This window comes from Copadichromis virginalis, linkage group LG18 (assembly GCF_057382275.1).
Source record: "Copadichromis virginalis isolate Kocher_CV1m ecotype Utaka linkage group LG18, C_Virginalis_male_GT1.1, whole genome shotgun sequence".
Lineage (NCBI taxonomy): Eukaryota > Metazoa > Chordata > Actinopteri > Cichliformes > Cichlidae > Copadichromis > Copadichromis virginalis.
Genome location: NC_140635.1, coordinates 22,005,280 through 22,029,486, shown reverse-complemented (window position 1 = coordinate 22,029,486; position 24,207 = coordinate 22,005,280). Strand labels below are relative to the sequence as shown.

The 24,207-nt window shown below is 42.5% G+C and overlaps 1 protein-coding gene across 1 annotated transcript in view; it reads right to left on the bottom strand.

Annotated features, from left to right (window-relative positions):
* The window catches only part of kcnab1b (potassium voltage-gated channel subfamily A regulatory beta subunit 1b), a 43,132-nt gene extending 39,512 nt beyond the window's left edge, over window positions 1-3,620 (bottom strand). Inside the window, exons 1-2 of the mRNA XM_085438447.1 lie at window positions 3,448-3,620; window positions 3,099-3,343 (exon numbers count right to left, since the gene is read on the bottom strand). Of these exons, the coding sequence (XP_085294573.1) occupies window positions 3,099-3,343; window positions 3,448-3,606 (404 nt within the window). The 5' untranslated portion in view covers window positions 3,607-3,620. The remainder of the gene's footprint in view (window positions 1-3,098; window positions 3,344-3,447) is intronic.
* Between the last annotated feature and the right edge of the window lie 20,587 nt (window positions 3,621-24,207).

Below are 24,207 nucleotides of genomic sequence, written 5' to 3'. Positions count from 1 at the left end.
AACCAATCCAAACTTAAAGCAGATGGGCTACAGCAGTAGAAGATCACACCAGGTGACTAATAACAGGAAACTCAGGCTACAAATCACACAGACTCACCGAAATTGGACAATAGTATGTATACTGGTAAATCATCGCCTGGTCCGATGAGATTCGATCTCTGCCGAAACATTCAGATGGTAGGGTTAGAATTTGGCATAAACAGCATTAAAAGCTGCTTTGTTATTTAGGCTACTGGTAATGCAATGGTGAGGTTTCCTGAAAATCTCATTGAATTCACTGCAGTCAAGTGGCCATCACAGTCACCAGATCTCAATTAATTAGAGCACCTTTGGGATCTCGGGCTCTTGTTCACGAGTGATGGGAAAAGGGAGTGTGAGATCGGATTGGTGCTACGGCTGCAGTGACGAGAACGATGTACGGGGTCCATTGTGGTGAAGAGAGAGCTGAGAGTAAAAGCGAAGCTCTCGATTTACTGGTCGATCTACGTCCTTACCCTCACCCATGGTCACAAGCTGTGGGTAGTGACCAAAAGAATGAGATCGCGTATACAAGCGGCGGAAATTAGCTTCCTCTTAAGGGTGAGAATTTTGGCCATCCGGGAGGGACTCAGAGTAGAGCTGCTGCTCCTCCACATTGAAAGGAGCCAGCTGAGGTGGTTCAGGCATCTGATATGGATGCCTCCTGGGTGAGGTGTACCTGGCATGTTCCACCGGGAGGAGGCCCCGGAGAGAGATTACACGACACATGCTGGAGAGATTATATCTCTTGGGTGCACTGGGAAAGCCTTGGTGTTCCCCCGGACAAGCTGGAGGAGGTGGCTGGGGAGAGGGAGGTCTGGGCTTTTCTGCTTAGCCTGCTGCCCCGACGATCCAGCCCCAGATAAGCAGAAGAAGACGGATGGATGGACCTTTGGGATGTGGTACAACAGGAGATTTACATCATGGATGTGCAGCTGACAAATCTGCACCAACTGTGTTTTGCTATCATATCAATATAGCTCGACATCTCTGAAGAATATTTCCAACACTTTGCTGAATCAATAGTTCGAAGAATTAAGGCAGCTCTGAAGGCAAAAAAGGGTCCAACCCAGTACTAGCAAGGTATACCTAATGAAATGCTCAACACTGCACAGTTTGACAGCTACATATCGAATTTCTTTGCTTTGGCTGAGAAAATAAAAAACCTCTAGAGCACATGTGTCAAAGTCAAGGCCCGCGGGCCACATCCGGCTCGGCGTACATTTATATCCGGGCCGCGAGATCATTTTATATAGATTTATTATTATTGTTATGCATGGCCCGGCGATATGAGGTGCTAATAATATACAAACAACAGATCCCATAATGCAGCGTTGCAGCCTCCTTGCTGAACGCTAGGCTAACTGGGAACATTCCCGTGTCAATCAAGTCAAACTTCTGTTATGGCGAAGCTAGCCGCTCACAATGGTGGAGAGAAAAGTTGATTCTGAAAGCAGAGCCTTTCAGCGCCAGTGGGTGACTGAATATATGTTTACAGATATTGGTAAATAAGACACACGGGGTGTCTTATTAGTGGAGCTAATGCGGCTGTAATTAAGGAATTTAATTTAAGACGGCACTACAGACAAAACATCAGGATAAGCTGAAAAACCTAAACGCAGAGCAGAAACTACAGAAAGTAGAAGAGCTAAAGAAGAATCTGACATTTCAGCAGATGTTTTTCACCAGAGCAAAATCACAAAGTGAAGCTGTTGTGAAAGCAAGTTTTATTGTAGCAGAGGAGAGAGCCAAATCAGCCCGTTACCACTCTGAAGAGCTGCATGATGAAGGTGTGCGACGTCTTGTGTCCAGACAAAATGCAGAGTTTGGCAAATATGAGCCTGAGGAGAAATACGATTGCTGATCGGGTTTGTGAGATGGCCACTGATTTAAGAACACAGTTGTGTGAAAGAAGCAAGAACTTTATTGCACACTCTCTTGCTGTGGATGAAAGTGTAGATATGATGGACATTGCACAGCTGGGCATCTTCATCCGTGGTTAAAGTTAAAGTTGATTATTTTTAAGTTTATTTAATCTGGAATAATATTCCTGTCTATTTTTATTCATATTTATGTTTAAAAAACATTGTTTTAGTGTGTTCAATAAATGTTTATCTTGTTTGGCCCACGACCTAAAGTGTGCCTTGAGTTTTGGCCCCCTGTGCAATTGAGTTTGACACCCCCGCTCTAGAGTCTCTAATCTGAAAATACAAGCTACAACCAGCAGAAGAGAAGAGGGAAGAGGCCACCACGTTTCTGCATAAATAAAATGTACAGAATTTATTTTTAATTTTACAGATTTCCAGAGTCTCATGCGTTCATTCACCTAAATCTTTCCAGAGGAGGCAAATATTTTCCTGTTACCGTGGTACATGAATACACTTTTAAATCTAAATCTCACAGAGTAATGTCCTCTCTGTGCACAAAAAGATCTGCTCCCTCTCACAGCCTCTTCCTTTTTATACTAATCAAATTTGTATTTTGGCTTTGTATTTGGCGAGCTTACAAAAAACCATTAAAAACCCCCAAAACATTTCAGAAACAAGACATACATTCTAAAAAAATGTTGCTCCATTTAATGATATAACTGATTATTAAAAACAATCAGCTCAAATGTCAGGCTTTCTTCATTTCTTATTCGCATTATTTTTCAATCTTTTCATGCTACTGCAACTTGCGGATTCACTGAGGGCACAGCGGTTTTTCTGATTGTAGCCTCATGTAACTAAAATATTAGGTCTACTTAAGGAGCAGGAATTAGAGCTAAAAGTCGCTGGGCTATGTGAGAGTCTTATTACCACAAAGTGATGAGAAGTATTTAGCAGGCAGAGACCCCGCTGAGAAGAATTAAACTTTAATCCTCACTTCCAGTGTTTTAGCGATCATACACATTGAAGTGAAGCGAAAAACAGGCCGCTGGTTGGTGACAGTCAAGTCACGCTTACTTAAGCTGCACCTTAATGCAGAATGAACATAATCCAAATTTGATGCATGAAACTTGCTTAAAATTTCTCACATGCAGCACGAACAGTACAGAGGGGGATTTTTTTTCATGCACCTTCTAAAGAACAGAATCCTACCTGTAGACCATGCTGGCACAAGGTTGGGGAGATGCCTGGAACAAATGATTTTGTACATGAAGAAGATCCTCTAAGGTGTGCTGCTCTTGAGGTCTGTGGTCTTCAAGAGCTCCTACAGGACAGCTGTTGAGGCTCGAGAAGTGCACCCGGGTTCCTGCCCCCTGCCTCTGCTGGATGGAACTGGAGCAGCGATCCAGCCTCGGCCCCCCTCTTTGCCTGGGCACAGGGATCTCACTGCAGGCTGCCTTCAGATACATGTTTAGATCAGACTTGTGTCACACAGGCCGATTGGATGCTTTCTTTTGCTCGCAAATCTCTTTCAATATATTTAGGCGTATGGTGTACTTACATCTCCATGTAAGTACATTGCAATGGCGCTCATGCGGGACAACAGAAGATATCCGTATTTGTTTGCTGAAGAGTTTTTGGCATGCCAAAGGCTAACGTTGCGATAGAGACTAATACCCTGACACAATTTCCATAGATGTTGCCTATCAAACAAGAACATGTGTGCTTGGAAGATCAGACAAGCACACAAACAGTATCAAGAGGAGACAAGAGGGGAGAGGGGGTCAGAAACATAACTCTGAGCCATGCCTGTGATGTCAACTTTATTCTTAGACTGACCGACAAATTAAAGGACAAAGCCAGCTTTTGTTTGAGCTCTTGGCCGCGGTGAGAGAAACCCGCTAGTCTGTGAGGCGAGCCGAACAAAGCCACGGGGATATTTCTGTCTGCCCGTCAGAAATATCTTCCTGATACATCTGTTACATGTACAGCCAATTCAAGCTGCAGCCGCGAACAAGACCTGGCCCACCTAGTCTACTCCGGTACTTAAAGTCCTTCAAAGCAAAGGATGACAGACAGGTATGAGTTTGATCATGGTGAACACACATGTTACACTGTCTTATCAAGAGGCAACTTCACATGAAGGTAAGAGTAATGGACCCTGCTATTGTTACTAGTGCAATGTTGGTAAGGTGATAATGAGTTAGCTCTAGAAGTGTCCAAAGGTACATTCAGGGGATGCCAAACCCAAAAAAGCATGGCTATCATGTTTCGAGAACTATCTGCACCACTAAAGGCACTCAGTATTTTTTACAGATACAAATGTAATGTTTTTTATGACCCACGCTTATGGTTTCTAATGATATCAGCTAATATTCAAGAATTATTGAAGCTTGGAAAGACACCAAGCTTACTGCCATTATTTGTGCCGCACTGCATTTGAACACGCCATGATTTTCTAATATAATAGAGTAACATAGGAAGGAAGCACACGAGGCCAATAAAATGTAATTTCCCAGTTGTGGCCACAGAGATATCTGCAGTGTTGGGAAGGTTACTTTTAAAATGTATTCCACTACAGATTACAGAATACATGCCCCAAAATGTATTTTGTAACATATTCCGTTACGTTACTCAATGAGAGTAACGTATTCTGAATACTTTGGATTACTTAATATATTATCATGCTTTTTTACAACTACATGAATGTACTATTGCTGTGTGATTTATTACTATTACTGAAGGTTACTCGCCATAATACCAACTAGATTTTTAAATCTTAATATAAAATGAGTAACAGTAGGTGGACATTAGGTAAGGCTGCACTTTTTGCAGTCATCTCGTATAGAAAAGTATTCGGCGCGTATATAAAACAGGTCCGCGGCTCCGAACCGTAGTAAAGTGACCTCTGGCTAATGCGTCGGTTCTGTGTCGGGCTCGTAGCCGAAAACTAGCTTTACTTTGTTGTCTGGGTCAAGTTTGCTAGTGAGAGACAGAGAGAGGCGTTGAAAGGCTGCTCCAGCGAAACTTATTGTTTCGGGGGAAAACACGAACACAGTGTACAGTCGAGTCTTAATAGGTTACTTACAACTGGGCTCGTCAGGCACTCTTTTTGGCTGCAGTGGTTATTATTATATTTACATGCTTCCAGCTCCCGTTTCTGCTCGTTGACAGCTCGTACTTTTCCACTTTTTCTCCCTCCCTCGCTCACAGACACATAACGGTTATGGCAGTCCATTCTCTCTGCAGCATGGACTACACTGCCCATGAGGCTACATTCTTTAGGGCTATGCCTGTAACACTCTGCCTATAGCCTTCATATTAAATCATTTTTAAAAAATAAATTCTTCACGTCATTATGAGAGGCGAGATTGAGACACAGGCATTTGAGCCTCTTAATGCGTGTTTTGTTTGGGTTTCCACCAGCGTGGAATTACCAAAAACAGAGATGGCATAGCCTAACATATGAAACAGGAGAAGACCGCCATGTAATCCCTTTACTTCAGCAAAGTAACTGTATTCTGAATACCACCTTTTAACGGAATACAGTTACTCATATTTTGTATTTTAATCACATAACGGCGGTACATGTATTCCGTCACTCCCAACACTGGATATCTGTTAAGCAAAACCATACAAAACCGTATTTATTATTCAGGACTCTATCATTAGATTACTTGCTAGACTTCTCTCTTTTTTTATATGACTTGAAAAACCTTGAATTCATGTATTTTATTATTATTAGAGATGTTTTCATGTAACCTGATTTTTTTGTTTTTAAAATTCACTTTTTTTTCTCCTGAAAACTCTTTTTTTAGATTAGACACCCCTCATTTAATAAACCTCGTTAGGCCCCTGTAGGAGGGCTGAGGAACAACATGAAACACATCCATCTTCCCCAAATCCCCAAGCAGCCAAAAGAGCAAATTGATAAAGTGAATAGGTCTTGTATTTATTATTCATCAGTTTCACAAATACAGGAGTATAAATTAATGTGGTGGCGAGCCAAGGCCGGAAAAAATCTGTCTTTTTTTTTTTGGTTGTTCTCATTAGGGTTTGCCACAGCAGATCATTTGCCTCCGTAGCGCTCGAGCATCCTCTTCTGTCATACCAACCCTCGACATGTCCTCCTTCAGTGGTCTTCCTCTTTTCCTCCTGCCTGGCAGCTCCATATTCTGCATCTTATGTCCCGCCTCTGCACATGTCCAAGCTGCTCTAACTTCCTGTCTAAATGGCTCAGCCTGAAGTGTCCTTCTGACACATTTATTTCTAATTCTGACCATCCTGCTCGAAAAACAAAAACCTTAACATCTTCCACTCTGCTCTCTCCAGCGCCATCTCTCTCCAGCTCTTGTGTTTTGTCAGGGCCATCGTCTCCAAACCATGCATCGCAGCGAGTCTCGCTACCATTTTTAAACCTTCTCTTTCACTCTTGCTGCTATCTTATGTTAACCCGACACTTCGTCTCCACCCTGCCTGCACTCCCTTCGCTGCTTTTGATGGTTGACCCTCTACTCTTTGCATTGCTATTGTTAGAATGAGAGAAGTAGAGGCTCTCCCTCATTCACTCACAAGTATTCTCTCTTGCTTCTATTGACTTTCATTCCTCTTCTCTCCAGAGCATACCTCCACCTCTCCAGGCTCTCTTCACATCACAATGTCATCTGCAAATGACGTCTAAAGAGACTCCTGCCTGACCTCCTCTGTTAAACTGTTAAACAGTCCATCACCACTCCAAACAAGAAAGGGATCAGAGCTGATTCCTCAACTTACTCCAACTTGAACCCACCTGTCTTTCCTACTGCACACCTCACCACTCTCTTGATGCCCTGCTCCCCCCGCAGGCACTTCTGTGCCAGTCCTGACTTCCTCATGCAGTACCCCATTTCCTCCTTTATCACTATCAGGTGTTTTACTTAGATCCACAGTGCAACTTTTTATGACTTTCTTTATACTTCTCCAGAAATCCAAACCGAGATTACTTAATCAAAATAAACAGACCAAAATACAACAACTTGCCTCTTTAGTCAGGATAAACAAGCGAAAACTATTCAAAAGAAATGGCAGCTCACTCATTTAAACACAAAGCCTGCAGGAGATGCTACAAATAAACACGGGTCTGGCTTATAGAGGATGGAGAAGCAGACAATCTTCAGTTTAGGTGATAGTCGTCTTGTTTTCTTACATGGTGAGGACTTGAGCCAAGACTTCACCATGTAAGGAACCACATTCTGAGCTGTACCTGAGCCACATCAGTCACAGCCAGGCACCCACACATCCTAATTACCATATTCAGCCTGACACTGTGCAGACCTCCCTGCCCTCTCATCATAGCTTTAAAATGTGGCTAGGGACAGTGAAATGTGCTAAATTTATGTACAATGATAATTCTGGTCTCATGCAGTTCAGAAGTTGTGATTGGCTTGTCAGATTAAATAGGGGGTCTCACACATTACAGTGCTGCAAAAAGACTGGGCGTTCAAAGCTGCTTCTGCTTGTAGGCAAGCCATAAAGGAGGGTCATTCTTCTTCTGAGCTGCATAACATACAACATGTGCTATTTTTGTCCTGTATCTGGGAAATTTCTGAAAAACATCAACATCTATTTGTTGGACTGAGACTGTTTAAGGTCATGAATCCTACTGACTTTGGAGAATGACTAACTTTACTCTGATTTTTGTTTCAGGGCCACCACAAGGTTGACATTTTTGGCTTCAGGTTAAAACATTTTGACCAGTCATATTCCACAGCATTTGGGTCTCATAGCCATGGTGTCCTAAGTATAAGGAAGGATGGAATTTATGGATCCCAAACGGTAGACAGAGTGTTTAGAGTGCTGCTAGATGTGTTTTATAGTCGTAACAGTCACAAGAACAAGTATCTACACTGCAATACAATATATGCTCTATCACTGCCTTCTCTTTTGCAGTTAACTGTATGTGACTGCCCTCTTGTGGAACTGCAAGGTCCATGTAAAAAAAAAAAAAAAAACACCGACAAACACCGACAAAAAACAAAACAAAAATCCCGTTAATGTCTGCTTATCAAAGCTGAAGAGGTTGAAGTAATGAAAAATACTCATCATCATACTCTCATCAAGAAAACAAGAAAAACAACATAAAACATATCACACACACACACACACACACACACACACACACACACACACACACACACACACACACACACTAACCAATAGACACGTGCATCAGTCATCCGGAAGCTGCCACATATGAGGATGCCTTCAGGGGCTGAAAATGGAGATAAGGTGTGCTGGATGAATGTGGGGGAGCTGAGAGCACCTCTGCGTCTGCTATGTCCTCCCACTCAGTGTGCAGTGCGAGAGGCAGACACAGAGCATTTAGTCTATTTCAGTCCCCAGAAATGTGAGGCCTTTTCTTCACTGTTCCCTCCAAGACCAGAGTGACTCATCCACGCTTGTACACAATCAGACTTCCGCAGGCGGCGAGGCAACGATTCCAGAGCAAGCAGACCCACTAAATGGATTACGATTATCAGTCACATGCAAATGACTTAACCTGCTGTCAAAGAATGCAAAGGTGCTTTGTTTTAACTTTACACATACTTTATTTACAGAGAGCAATATAGTGTATGTGCAAAGGGAAACATAAAACACACAAAAGCATCAGCAACAACAGCACTCAGAGAGCACAACTCCTCCCACAGGGCAAGGGTGATATAACTTTTAATGTTTTATTACAACATGCTGATATCAGCCTATTTTCATAACAACACCTGACCTTTGACCTATGACCTTAAAAAATACACAGTTTTAGTATGTAATGCTTTATCTTTACCCCTATGATTGGCTATAATCCTTGGCTTCTATAATCTGGAAAAACCTGAAATTTTACGATGTTTTCATGGAGTTTGTGATTTTGCTAAACTTTATGGCATCATTGTGACGTCATACTGCGTCATATTGAAAAAATAAAGTGTGTTTTACAGCTCTCTTTATGTCCTTTCATTTGAGATATTATATTTGATATGGTTTGTTGTTTTTCAAGATTAACTTTGACTTTTGGGGGCTAACAATGAAGATCAATGTCAAATGCTTAGCCAACCTAGGTACTCATGCCCCCCCCCCCCAGGTCTAGTATATTTTGGTGAAGTTTGAAGATGATCCATAAAAAACTGTGGGTACATTTGGTGTGACCTGGACCCACATTTCACTAAAAGTAAATGAGGTCAGGCTGTTATTGGTGTCTACCATCACACAAAATTTGAACATGATATGCTGAAAACTGTGGACGTTAGACTGCAGGACAGACAAACTAACAGAACTGACTAAATTGTTCCTCCCTTCTGGGGGAGAATGAATTAAAAGGAAGAAACAGGTAAGGAAACTTGCTTCTGCACATGCCGTTGCACACGCTAAAGCAAAACAGGTCTGCAAGAATACAATCAGGGTCCAGAGGCTTGCTTTATTAGCTGCCATGACTGCTGTCCTTTTAAAATATTTAGACTGGTATAATGCTGCTCTGAGTCACCCGCTAGACACAACAGAAGAGAATAAACTGCCCTATTTGAAACGATCTGCTTAAGATGTATCTGTATTCATGGAGTGTTTCATTTTTTATGCAGTCCCTAATTTTATTTACTACGTTATGTTATTTATTCATAAAGCATCGCTGTATATCTGGATAGTTTGAAAAGGCTTATAAATTCAAATAATATCCTCTAATATAATATTTTTTGAAGGATCCTGAGCCAAGATAAGTGTGTATGAAGTTATCAAAGTAAAAAAAAAATGCACAGAGAATGGCTTTTGCTTTGACTGTTTGCCTGTGGCAAGTTTCCAGCAACAATGAGATAGCTTTGCTGTAAACTTATCAGACAAGATGTCACAGATCTAAAGTTACTAATGTAAATAGTAGTGGACCAAGTAAAGAGCCCTGAAGGACCCCTGTAGAATAATGCTATTACATTATTATTAATATTTTTATTCAGTATAACAATCTGTCAAAACTAATAAACAAAGCATATTGAATTTATAGACTGAAATGCAGAATAGCTTTTTGAGCTTCTCTGGATTCAAAACATCCCCATTAGGCCAGCTGTCCTCTCATTGGCTGCCTCTTGCAAACAGAAACTTTGAATAACAGGTTGGTGTAATGTCTGCACTCACAGACCTCATTAATTGACTTTAGCCTTGTTTAAAATAGGCACTGAACATCATAGATTTAAAATTTAGAGTTAAATATTACTTCTGAATCACAGCAATGACAAAAAATAGTCAAATATATCATTTTGAGGTATTTCAGTACTAAAAAACTAAAATTAACTTCTGGCTTTGTTTTTGTTTTAAATTCTGCTCAAAGGAGGATCGCCATTACTCATAGAGTGGTGATCACGATATCTCAATAGATGCTAGAGAAGGAGATGTCCCACAGGATGCCATGCAAAGTGTACTCATGGTGGGATCTCAGCTTAAGTACAGAGTCTGTTTCTCTCAATACAAGACATTAAACTGAGGAAGTCTTTTTTTTCTTTTGAAAAATAACATGGAGTCCTTAAGAGATAAGCAATAACTCTTTATTGTCATTACAGTCATACCAAGTACAATAGTACAACGAAATTGGAAACTGTCCTGTGTCTGCACTATGCACAACACAACACAACACAACACAACACAGTTACTTAACTTAATAAAAAAATAAAAAGAATGAGTGCATGTTTTTATTGCACATTGTTATTATTATTGTTGTTGTTGTAATTGTTATTAAAAAGTCCAGGGAGGTAGCCAATCGGGTCAGCATTGATTAGGTCTATTGTCCTGTTGTAAAAGCTGTCCTTGAGTCTGTTTGTCCGCGACCTGAGCAGCCTGAATCTCCTGCCAGATGGCAGCAGCTTAAACGCCCGGTGTCCTGTGTGTGTACAGTCCTGTAGGATGCTGTGTGCCCTCTTGAGACAGCAACTGCTGTACAGGTCCTTCAGGGAGGGAAGAGGATGTCCAGTGACCTTCTGGGCTATATTGATAACCCTCTGAAGTCTCTTTATGTGTGCCGTGGTGCAGCTGGAGAACCACGCACAGATGCAGTATGTCAGCACACTTTCAATGGAGTAAAGGTAGAAGACAATCAGCAGCTCCTTCTTCAGGTCCATTTTTCTGAGGAGTCTCAGAAAATGGAGACACTGTTGGGCCTTCTTGAAAACCGCTGAGGTGCTCCATTGGAGGTCTGTGTCTATGTGCACATCCAGGAACTTGAAGCTGGACACCCTTTCCACACACTCCCCGTTGATTCTGGCAGGCTGCAGCTCAGACTTCCTCCTTTTGAAGTCGACTACCAGCTCTTTTGTCTTGGTGATATTAAGGTCCAGGTTGTTGTCTGCGCACCGATCCGACAGCCTCTGAACCTCAGCTCTCTTTGCCGTCTCGTTTTGTTTTCCCGCAGAAATGAGCCCCAACAACAGACACTTTTGAACAACAGATTTGTCAGTGCACGCCATTTAACTTTCAAACCTTTTCAAATGATTCTGTGATAAACTGAAGTCTCCATCTTACTTTCATCCCTTGCTGAGCTGTAATCACTCCTTTGTAACTTCTGCAGTGTTAAGCATAAGAATACCTACATGAAACGTTTTATTTGAACTGACTTTTCTAGGGTTTCTCAGCTCTTTCTCGGCTATACAGGGCTGCCCTCTTGTGGACATACTGGACACAGCTTCAGTATTCACCTTCACATCCTCGTTTCAAACTGTAAGAGTCTAAAGCCTCATTTGACGCATCTGTAAATATTTATTGATATAGATTTAAAAGAAATGGAAATAAATATTCAGCACTGAAGTCACCGTGATTAGCTGAAACATTCATGCATCACTGGCAATATGAAATGGACCGAAAATGGAGATAAGACGTGCTGGATGAATGTGGGGGAGCTGAGAGCACCTCTGTGTCTGCTATGTCCTCCCACTCAGTACTCAGTGTGAGAGACACAGAGCATTTAGTCTATTTCAGTCCCTGGAAATGTGAGGCCTTTTCTTCACTGTTCCCTCCAAGACCAGAGTGACTCATCCACACTTGTACACAATCAGACTTCTGCAAGCAGTCAGGCAAAAAGGAAAATAAAAATTAACTACTCAGTGGGACATGAGGCAGTTAATCAATAATCTGATCTGCACAGGTCATGTTTTACTATTTGTTGATGCCGTCATGAAAACATTTCGGTATCACTGTTTTATCTCGCTGTCCTTTCACATCTTTCATTTGGCAGACCAATCACGTGGAAACTGTTTGATACTTTACGAAAAAGACCCTCAGTGTATTATATTCTTCAACATTACTCATGACTTGTTCACGTTTGCCTGCTGTTCATATTCTGAAGTACGTCCTTATTAGTCATGACACAAAACACAGCACAGGTTGGCTGTGGTTCAGTAGGGAGAGAAGTTCATCCATTTCATGTAATAAGATTTCCAATGTCTTTAAAAAGGAGCTGAGCCCCTGTTCGCCTCAGATGCACTCATTAATGTGTGTGATACTGTAAATAAACAGTAATACATACAGTATTAACAGATATAGACCACCTGTCATTACAATAAGAAAGCAACTATTTTATAACTCCCATACAAACCTAAAAATGATTGAATGCATGTTTTTCTACCCATATTTAAGCCCACTGGACGTCTCAGAGTCAGAATTCAATCAAGCAAAAAGCAAAAATAATAATTTTCTTCACTGAAAACAGTGAAGAAAATTATTATTTTTCATTAGGATGCTGAATTTGCAGCTTTTTTTTGTAAAATAATAAAATTGGAAATTCATGCATGGCAAACAAGAATATATTTTAATACTAAAAAAAGTCATTTTGATTAAAGAGCTTGTGCACACTGGTGGATTAATCTTTACAGAAACATAAAAACAATTTCTGTAATAACCAAAACTGTTAATAGAGCAGCTGTGGCATAAAGTTTTAACACTGTACATAAAAGGCCAGTTTCCAAACATTACAATGTGTTAATACTATGTGGTGGTGTCTATATGGCTGTAAATGTAAGTGACACCAATGTTGTGTTTACATACACTGCTAAGATGGTGAAGGGTTGCTTACAAGGGGGACTGAATATGAACATATACTCAGTTACCAGTAGGGGGCTCTGTGACTAAGGATGATGGAAGGAGAGAAGAAGTGAAGTGTATGGTGAGATGTAAAATGGCGAACTACTGCTGAATATATACGTTCCATTACAAACCAAGCCATCTCCGTTCTTCTGTCGAAACACCACAAATTGGCGACGAGGATGAGTGCATCAGTTCCGAGTCCACCATCTTTTCTTCCACATGTGGGTGAGCCGCCGATTCCATTTACTACATGGCGGAAAATATTCGACAATTACATGCTAGTAATCAATGCCACGGGAGACGCATGGCCGGATGCTAGGAAACGCGCTGTTTTGCTACACTGCTTGGGCCCGGAGGGACAGCGGTTATTCTACACGTTACCGGAGCAAGGTGATACATATGCTGACGCCATGAGCACACTGGAGAAGCACTTTGTGCCGAAAGTGAATGTCGTGGCGTGCCGTCATACATTCAGACAGCGTATGCAACGAGCGGATGAGACTGTTTCTCAGTATGTGGTGGCTCTGAGAGCATTAGCTTCATCTTGTAACTTTGGACAAATGGAAAGTGAAATGATAAGAGATCAGTTGATCTCCAATGCTCATCTCAGCGCTGTGAAAGACAAACTGTTACTGGAGGATGAACTCACACTGGATAAGGCTCTAACTATTGCGAGCCAGGTAGAAGCAGCAGTCAAAAACGCTACTCTACTCTCCACACCCGGCTCGTGTCCGACCGCGCCTGTTCAGACAGTCGACGCGGCAAATTCCCACTCTCACCAGAGGAGAGGACTTCGCCCCGCTAAAGGCTGCACTCCAGACCAATGCAAACGGGGAGGTTCAAAGCAGCAGCAGCGGAAGTGCTTCAGGTGTGGTTCTCACAAGCACTTAGCTAATGATAAAAACTGCCCGGCTGCTTCTTCAAAATGCAATAACTGTGGGAAAAAGGGACATTTTGCCAAGGTATGTAAGTCGTCAGTCAGTGAAGTGAGAGAAGTAGTGGTTCCAGAATTGGCAGTACTGTGCGTGCAAGATGCTAAAATGATGGCAGCTATTCAAGATAAGCTTACCTGCACTGTCAACATTGAAACTGTACAAGGTGGCTCTAAGACAGTAGAGCTGATAGTAGACACTGGAGCTTCTGTGTCTATTCTGCCAGAAACTATCTACAGACAGTATTTTGCAGACTGTTCACTGGTGCGACCTAAAGTCAAACTAGTTACTTATGCTAAAGATGAGTTGGCTGTGATGGGTTGTCTGCCTGCATCAGTTGCACTGCATGCACAGAATGAAAAAGTTCCTGCTTCCTTCTACATTGTCAAAGCTGGTTCCCCGCTATTAGGCCTCGACCTCATTAGAGCACTGAACGTCTGCATCGTCGGAGGCAAAGTGGACCGTATTCAGGATGAAACTGCAGATGAGCCGGATTCGTCTAACCAGAAGTCTGCTGTGTACAATGTTGATCCTATTCCACCAGCTCAACTTGGATGTGTTAAAGGGTTCATCCATAAAGTACAGGTAAACAACAATGTGCGGCCTGTACGCCAAAAGCTGAGACGCCTGCCATTAAGTGTACGTACAGAGGTGTCAGCAGAACTCTCTCGCTTACTCAAAGCTGGCATAATTGAAAGGATCGATGCAGCTGAGTGGGTGAGTCCTTTGGTCGTGGCCAGAAAGCGAAAAAAGGAGTTGAGACTGTGTGTTGACCTTCGTGAACCCAATAAGAGCATTATTGCTGACTGCCATCCTCTTCCTCATATGGAGGATCTGTTTTCTGACTTGGCAGGTGCCACTCACTACAGCCAGATTGACCTCAGCTCAGCATACCACCAATTACCTTTGCATCCGGAGAGCCGCAAGCTGACTGCTTTCATCACTCATGAGGGACTGTTCCAGTTCACACGTGTCCCATTTGGCCTAGCATCAGCACCTTCGGCGTTCCAGAAAATGATGCAAACGGTCCTGAAAGATCTGCCTGGTGTTCGCAACTACTTGGATGACATCATCGTCTACGGAACATCAAAGGAGGTGCATGATACACACCTGCAAGCTGTTCTCCAACGTCTCAGAGATGTCGGCCTGCAGATTAATGCTGGGAAAAGTTCCTTCTGCCAGTCACACATCACATTCCTGGGCCATGTAATCTCAAAGGAAGGCCTACGTCCAAGCCAACATCACCTTACTGCTATTGCTGAGGCTCCTGCTCCAAAGGATATGGCTGCATTGCGCTCGTTCCTGGGTTTGTCATCCTGGTTCAGTAAATTTATTCCAGATTATGCTACACTGGTGGAACCACTGCGACAGTTGCTGAAAACAGACATGAAAGTCGAACTCCAGTGGAACGAGGCAGCACATGAGAGCTTCAGTAACCTGAAAAAACTCCTTCTGGAAAGTCCCGCACTTGCCGTCTATGACCCTGACTTACCTGCTTTTATCACCACAGACGCATCAGACTATGGGCTAGGCGCTGTGTGACACAGTTACATCCAGATCAAGTGGAGCGGGTTGTGGCGTTCGCCTCCCGAACACTGTCTCCTGCTGAAAGAAAGTACTCCACCACAGAAAAGGAGGCGTTAGCCTGTGTCTGGGCGGTGGAAAGATGGCGTACATATGTATGGTGCCGCAGATTCACACTTCGTACTGACCAAGCTCTTACTACCCTTCTCAGCACCAAAGGTATGAACAGAGCGGGCATGAGAATCGCACGATGGTCTGCAAGGCTGATGTGTTTTCAGTATGATGTGCAGTACCGTCCTGGTGTTCAGAATGTCATCGCAGACTGCCTCTCACGGGTTCCCCTGATGTACTCCAGCACTGACATTGATGCTGAAAAAGACCTTCTCTTGGAGATAGCTGAAGTTTCTCCTCTCTTGACAGCGACACCGTTGACGGATTTTAAAGCTGAATGTGAGGACTGCCCTGACCTTTCTCTGCTCCAACAGGTTATCCGCTCAGGCTGGCCTAAGGTGAAAAGGTCTCGCTCACCTGAGATACAGCCGTATTTCCTGGTGCGACATGAACTTGCTGTGGAATCACCGTTGGTTTTCCGGGGGACACGTCTGGTGGTCCCAAGGTCCCTGCGGGAAAAGGTGATATGCCTCGCACACGAAGGTCAACAGGGCATAGTTCGCACAAAGCAGCGGCTCAGAGAGCTTTACTGGTGGCCATGCATGGATACTCAAGTCCATGCGATTCTGTCATCGTGCTCAGTCTGTCAATTGTGTGACAAAACGGCCAAAACTGCTCCTACTCCCTTACAGCCGGTTCAGTTTCTAGATGGTCCCTTTCAGCATGTGGCCGTTGACATTGTTGGACCTTTTGACCGCGGGTCGCAGGACTGCAGGTTTGCCATCACACTGGTCGATTACTTCAGCAAATGGCCAGAAGTAGCCTTTACTTCATCAGCTACTACAGACACTGTGATTACGTTCTTGTCTTCAGTTTTTGCACGGGAGGGAAACCCTTGTGAGCTTACCACAGATAATGGACCACAATTCACTTCATCTGCCTTTGCTGATTTCCTGACGGAAAGGGGCATCAAGCACATCAGAACAAGTGTGTATCACCCTCAAGCGAACGGGTGTGTTGAAAGATTCAACAGAGTGCTGAAGGACTGTGTTCAGGCTGCACAGGTGTCCCAGAAGCTGTGGAAGCCCGCCGTGACAGAGATGCTACAGAATTACCGTGCTACAGCTCATGCAACGACTGGAGCAGCTCCGTTCCAGCTTCTCAGAGGGAGACCCATGAGAACAAAGCTAAATGTCCTGCCGTTTCCCAAAGACACAGGACAGTATGACCAATGCAGGGCCAGAGTCTCTCACCAGCAACGTAAGAGTAAACGCTACACTGATGCAAAGAGGGGGGCAAAACCTCCCCAGCTTGTGGTCGGTGACAGGGTGCGGATACGTAAACCTTTCCGAGTGGGGAAGGGAGAGAGACAGTTCACTGATCCACTGTCAGTGCAGCAACAGACTGGACTGAGCACCTTCATCTTGAGTGATGGAAAGAGATGGAATGCAGCCCGTCTCTCACTCTGCCGCGCAGAGAATGCTGAGCCGTTGCAGGCTGGTGACGAGGTTGAAAATAAGACAAGAGAAACTCCTAAAAGACCTTCTGTTCCTAACAGACCGAGACAGTTACCAGCTTGGACCAAGGATTATGTTATGAAATGAGTTTAAAAAAAAAAAAATGAAAAGAAAAAAAAGTGAAAAAAACACGCTTGAGCTGTTGGGTGCTAATGTTAAGTTCCATACTGCTAGTTTTGAGGTCCAAGTATAATAGAGGATTGATTTACTGTGATTTATTTGTGAGTTTTGTGACTTAAGGTTGTTAAGTTACTACAGTAACCTTAACGGTACAAGTATTCATTATAAAGGACGATTTAGGCACCATAACAAGATTGTATGTTAAGATCACGGGTATAGTTCAAACACCCAGTAATGTTATAAGTGAAATAGGTATTGAAAATGCTGTCTGGTTGCAAAGTTTACTACTGATAATGTTCTGTGCAAATAGTAATGTTGCCATACTAAGTAAGTAATACTGAGGTAGTAGAATTCTGTGAGAATGAGGAGAGATGTTGTGTTTACATACACTGCTAAGATGGTGAAGGGTTGCTTACAAGGGGGACTGAATATGAACATATACTCAGTTACCAGTAGGGGGCTCTGTGACTAAGGATGATGGAAGGAGAGAAGAAGTGAAGTGTATGGTGAGATGTAAAATGGCGAACTACTGCTGAATATATACGTTCCATTACAAACCAAGCCGTCTCCGTTCTTCTGTCGAAACACCACAACCAACATCTGTTATAATGATTTAAGAAAAACAATTAAATGTTGTCTAGCTTGTCAGTAAGCTTAGTGATTTGCTGATATGCACATCCTGATTGCGAACTTGTGTAAGGAAATCCTGTTGTTTACTTGTAAAAGCCTAATAAAAAATAACCTTTGATACAACACAATAAAAGATATGACAAAGATGATGATGTGTTTTTTTGTTTTCAGAAAATAAACAAGGTTACTTCCTTTTAGTGTATGCTATATAATGCCTTGTAGGGAGAGGCACTGACAGCATATCCCGAGAAACAGAACGAGTGAAATGATGAAGACCTTACTGACTGTGTTAACCGTCTCCCTGTTCTACCTGTGTGTGGCTGAGGTAAGTCAGCTGGACGGCCAAGCAGGAGAAGCCAATCCAACTGAGAGTCCTGTCATCAATGCAGCTTGTTCAGCAGGGAATGAGAAAAACTACATCCAACTTGCTTTAATGTTAAAAGAACTGGAGGCCAAGCTGAAGGACACTGAGAAGCAGTTTGAGAAAAAGTTGGCGAATCTGAGGTCAGAGATCCAAGGTAAGATCATACTGCACAGCTATTTCATTAATTCCATGTTTTCCATTTTAATAATGTCTTATTTTCACGCTACACCACAAGGCAGTCGAGTGGCATTTGGTGCATCCATCAGTAATGTTGGAAATATTGGACCATTCAATACAGAGATCACACTGCTCTACAGGAATGTCTACTTTAACTCAGGCTCTTTCAACCCTGCAACGGGTAAACTTACCATAATTATATGTATTTGTACACATGGGTTTATTTGTTAGTTTTGCAGTATTTGTACTGCATTTCACTACCACTGCTCTTCTTAATGCCTTATAAGTTGTAACTGTGTCCATCATCTCCAGGTATTTTCACTGCTCCGGTCAGAGGAGTTTATTACTTCAGCTTCTCTGGTCATAATATATCATCTAGACCGATGGGGCTGCGTCTGATGAAGAATGGAGAGCAGATGGTGACAGTGTACAACCATGCTGCTGGAAATCGCCATGAGACAGCCACCAACTGCTGCACAACTGGATCATTTGAAAAGCCTTATAAAAGCAAGATTATTAATAAATAATATCGTGGAGTCTAATATTTTTTGAAGGATTGTGTATGGGGTGCCTTTTGTAAAGTGAAACATGTTGAAATTAACAGCAACATTTTTCCACATTTAGCTCAAAACCTTACAACAACATGTTTTTTCAAATCTCCAAAAGTTGATTCTGTTCATCTGGATGTAACGTTTTCAGTGGGAGAAACGTTTCATCATTCATCCAAGTGACTTCTTCAGTCTCAGCTGACTGCAGGTTTCCCCAATCTTATAAACAGTACATTTGCATAATGACTGAAACCAGCCCAGTGAAGGAACAATGGGCTGGGAGGTCAGTTCCTTCAAAATATTTGTGCAAATTCTCATGAACATTGATCAACAACCACTGATCAAAGACCATTGATCAATGGCCATGAGTACCATTCACAGAGAGTTGGGGAATGGCTGCAATCACAGCATTGTAAGATGGCGAAAGATGTACCCTTAGGTCCACTCCTCGATTCAGAGATGGACTTTCCCCTTTCACGTAAATGGCTTCCTTGACTCCGTGTTCAAACCAGCGTTCCTCCCTGTCCCGGATGTGTACATCCTCATCATTCTAGCTATGTAGACTATTTCCAAGAGAAAACAAAAAAACGACCCAATGAGGTCTTTTAAGATAACTGACAGACAGGGAAGTCCTGGTCTTGTTAGGAAAGATAACACCTATGCTATACATTGAATGGTGCAGCTCTCATTTTAGAAATTTGGCTCATTTATTAACCTCCCACAATGTGACTATTCAAAGTTGGGACCAGGAAGCAGAGGTGCAGTCTCACGTGCCTCTCTGCAGCTTCCCTCCTCCTGTCATCTCCCTAAAACCCAAAAGACTGACAAAAAACAAAGTATTGTGGCGAGCTCAGAAAAGGAGTCGTTTGGTCTTGCTTCCGTGAGCTAGCCAGGGAGCACAGCCGTTTATTAACAATTCTAGAAAAACACTGCCGCTAGCTAATGCTCAGCGCGGCCACACACAGCGAAAAACAACAACAACAACACACAGGGCGCCCTCTGACCCCGGAAGGACACACCGTCGCAGCGAGAGGGCGTCACCTGTCACTTTGGCAACATAAACAAAATATAACTGTACAAACAGAACCCCGAACAGCCCTGACCCGCTACAGTATAGTAATGAAATTGTAAAAAGAAAATGATAATAATAATTAAAGGGAAGAGTTACAAATATCATCCTGAAATACACCAAACAGTAGATCAGTTAAATATAGATTATTAAACATTAGGTCACTTTCTTCTAAGTTCCTGATATCATATGATTTAATAACTGATCAACACACTGATTTATCTTGCCTTACGGAAACCTGGTTACACATTATCTAGGTTTATACTTTAGTTAAAATCAATCAGCACACAGGAGTCCTACTAAGGCTACGTCCACACGTACCCGGGTATTTTTGAAAACGCAGATTTTTCTATGCGTTTGCACCTTTCGCCCACACGTAAACGCTGTTTTCGGTCACTGAAAACTGAGATTTTTAAAAACTCTGGCCAGGGTGGATATTTTTGAAAACTCCGTTTTTGCATTTACGTGTGGACGAGAAAAACTGAGAAAACTGAGAAAACGCAGCGTCAAAGGTGTGCGCCTTTTTTGACGTCACACTGTGCGCCACGTTATTGTTTCGGTGAAATGAATTTCTACAATACTATTACTGTTAATTGTACTCTCTGCAGTGTTTAAATGCTTACATATATACACACACAGTTACTGTCCCTCCACACATACGACTCAGTTCTGCTTCTATGCCCCATCCTTGTTTACTATTTCCCACGAGGCTTCTAGACTTCTGATTGGCCAACACGGTTAGGAATATATTGCCACCTGTTGCTTTGGCATGTTCCTAGCAGCATTTTCCTTCATTTCTGCGTTTACGTGTGGACGGGATTATTTTTTAAAACGAAAACGGAAAATCTCCGTTATCAAAAATACCCGTGTATAGTGGGGCAAAAAAGTATTTAGTCAGCCACCGATTGTGCAAGTTCCCCCACCTAAAATGATGACAGAGGTCAGTAATTTGCACCAGAGGTACACTTCAACTGTGAGAGACAGAATGTGAAAAAAAAATCCATGAATCCACATGGTAGGATTTGTAAAGAATTTATTCGTAAATCAGGGTGGAAAATAAGTATTTGGTCAATAACAAAAATACAACTCAATACTTTGTAACATAACCTTTGTTGGCAATAACAGAGGTCAAACGTTTACTATAGGTCTTTACCAGGTTTGCACACACAGTAGCTGGTATTTTGGCCCATTCCTCCATGCAGATCTTCTCGAGAGCAGCGATGTTTTGGGGCTGTCGCCGAGCAACACGGACTTTCAACTCCCGCCACAGATTTTCTATGGGGTTGAGGTCTGGAGAAAAAAAAGAGGGAGAGGCACTAGAGGTCAGCGACCGTAACACGGTATTCCTATTTTTTTCAGTTCTAATAATCAAGACAAAGACAACTCAGAGACAATGTTTATCTTGAATTACACTTCATGAAAATGCAGTTTCAAGCCCTATTGTTGTAATTGTGAAAGCATACAATACAATAGTCTGTTGTTATCAAAGAAAAGTGTTCTCAAGTTCATCTCCCTGTTGGAGCTCAGTCTGGGTGGAGTTCTTTTTTTCTCCTCGTCTTTCTTCATGTTGTGCATTTTCTATGGTTTCGGTTCGTATCTTAAATGCCCCATGGGGATAGAAAAAAGTCTTTTTGACTTTGAAAATAGGGAAACCAACATGAGGAAATGAGACCTAGTTTAATTTTCCCAGTGAGATAATATCAAACAAATCACAAACTTTGTAATCAGTACAATCGGAGTCGAGCATTTCTGATTTGTTGCTTTTTTGTGAAAGGAGCCCCAGTATAAAGTGTTGTGGAGGAAGAGTTTAGGTAGGACGTCTACATTGTGTTTATCGTTGAAGAAGATAACATCACAGGAATTACTTATCATGAACCTAAGGATAGGATGCACAAAACTAAGAGTCAGGATTTTGAATGAATTAAAACTCTCTGAGTCTTTGGTAAATTAAGAAACCAGAGTGGAAGCTGTTGCCTCTCCTCCTCCTCGCCCTGTAGTTTGAGGCTTCTGAGACTTAGGCTACATCCACACGTACAGTGGGGCAAAAAAGTATTTAGTCAGCCACCGATTGTGCAAGTTCCCCCACCTAAAATGATGACAGAGGTCAGTAATTTGCACCAGAGGTACACTTCAACTGTGAGAGACAGAATGTGAAAAAAAAAAATCCATGAATCCACATGGTAGGATTTGTAAAGAATTTATTCGTAAATCAGGGTGGAAAATAAGTATTTGGTCAATAACAAAAACACAACTCAATACTTTGTAACATAACCTTTGTTGGCAATAACAGAGGTCAAACGTTTACTATAGGTCTTTACCAGGTTTGCACACACAGTAGCTGGTATTTTGGCCCATTCCTCCATGCAGATCTTCTCGAGAGCAGTGATGTTTTGGGGCTGTCGCCGAGCAACACGGACTTTCAACTCCCGCCACAGATTTTCTATGGGGTTGAGGTCTGGAGACTGGCTAGGCCACTCCAGGACTTTCAAATGCTTCTTACGGAGCCACTCCTTTGTTGCTCGGGCGGTGTGTTTTGGATCATTGTCATGTTGGAAGACCCAGCCTCGTTTCATCTTCAAAGTTCTCACTGATGGAAGGAGGTTTTGGCTCAAAATCTCACGATACATGGCCCCATTCATTCTGTCCTTAACACGGATCAGTCGTCCTGTCCCCTTGGCAGAAAAACAGCCCCATAGCATGATGTTTCCACCCCCATGCTTCACAGTAGGTATGGTGTTCTTGGGATGCAACTCAGTATTCTTCTTCCTCCAAACACGACGAGTTGAGTTTATACCAAAAAGTTCTACTTTGGTTTCATCTGACCACATGACATTCTCCCAATCCTCTGCTGTATCATCCATGTGCTCTCTGGCAAACTTCAGACGGGCCTGGACATGCACTGGCTTCAGCAGCGGAACACGTCTGGCACTGCGGGATTTGATTCCCTGCCGTTGTAGTGTGTTACTGATGGTGAGCTTTGTTACTTTGGTCCCAGCTCTCTGCAGGTCATTCACCAGGTCCCCCCGTGTGGTTCTGGGATCTTTGCTCACCGTTCTCATGATCATTTTGACCCCACGGGATGAGATCTTGCGTGGAGCCCCAGATCGAGGGAGATTATCAGTGGTCTTGTATGTCTTCCATTTTCTGATGATTGCTCCCACAGTTGATTTTTTCACACCAAGCTGCTTGCCTATTGTAGATTCACTCTTCCCAGTCTGGTGCAGGTCTACAATACTTTTCCTGGTGTCCTTCGAAAGCTCTTTGGTCTTGGCCATGGCGGAGTTTGGAGTCTGACTGTTTGAGGCTGTGGACAGGTGTCTTTTATACAGATGATGAGTTCAAACAGGTGCCATTCATACAGGTAACGAGTGGGGGACAGAAAAGCGTCTTACAGAAGACGTTACAGGTCTGTGAGAGCCAGAGATTTTCCTTGTTTGAGGTGACCAAATACTTATTTTCCACCCTGATTTACGAATAAATTCTTTACAAATCCTACCATGTGGATTCATGGATTTTTTTTTCACATTCTGTCTCTCACAGTTGAAGTGTACCTCTGGTGCAAATTACTGACCTCTGTCATCATTTTAGGTGGGGGAACTTGCACAATCGGTGGCTGACTAAATACTTTTTTGCCCCACTGTACGTGTGGATGTAGCCTAAGTCTCAGAAGCCTCAAACTACAGGGCGAGGAGGAGGAGAGGCAACAGCTTCCACTCTGGTTTCTTAATTTACCAAAGACTCAGAGAGTTTTAATTCATTCAAAATCCTGACTCTTAGTTTTGTGCATCCTATCCTTAGGTTCATGATAAGTAATTCCTGTGATGTTATCTTCTTCAACGATAAACACAATGTAGACGTCCTACCTAAACTCTTCCTCCACAACACTTTATACTGGGGCTCCTTTCACAAAAAAGCAACAAATCAGAAATGCTCGACTCCGATTGTACTGATTACAAAGTTTGTGATTTGTTTGATATTATCTCACTGGGAAAATTAAACTAGGTCTCATTTCCTCATGTTGGTTTCCCTATTTTCAAAGTCAAAAAGACTTTTTTCTATCCCCATGGGGCATTTAAGATACGAACCGAAACCATAGAAAATGCACAACATGAAGAAAGACGAGGAGAAAAAAAGAACTCCACCCAGACTGAGCTCCAACAGGGAGATGAACTTGAGAACACTTTTCTTTGATAACAACAGACTATTGTATTGTATGCTTTCACAATTACAACAATAGGGCTTGAAAC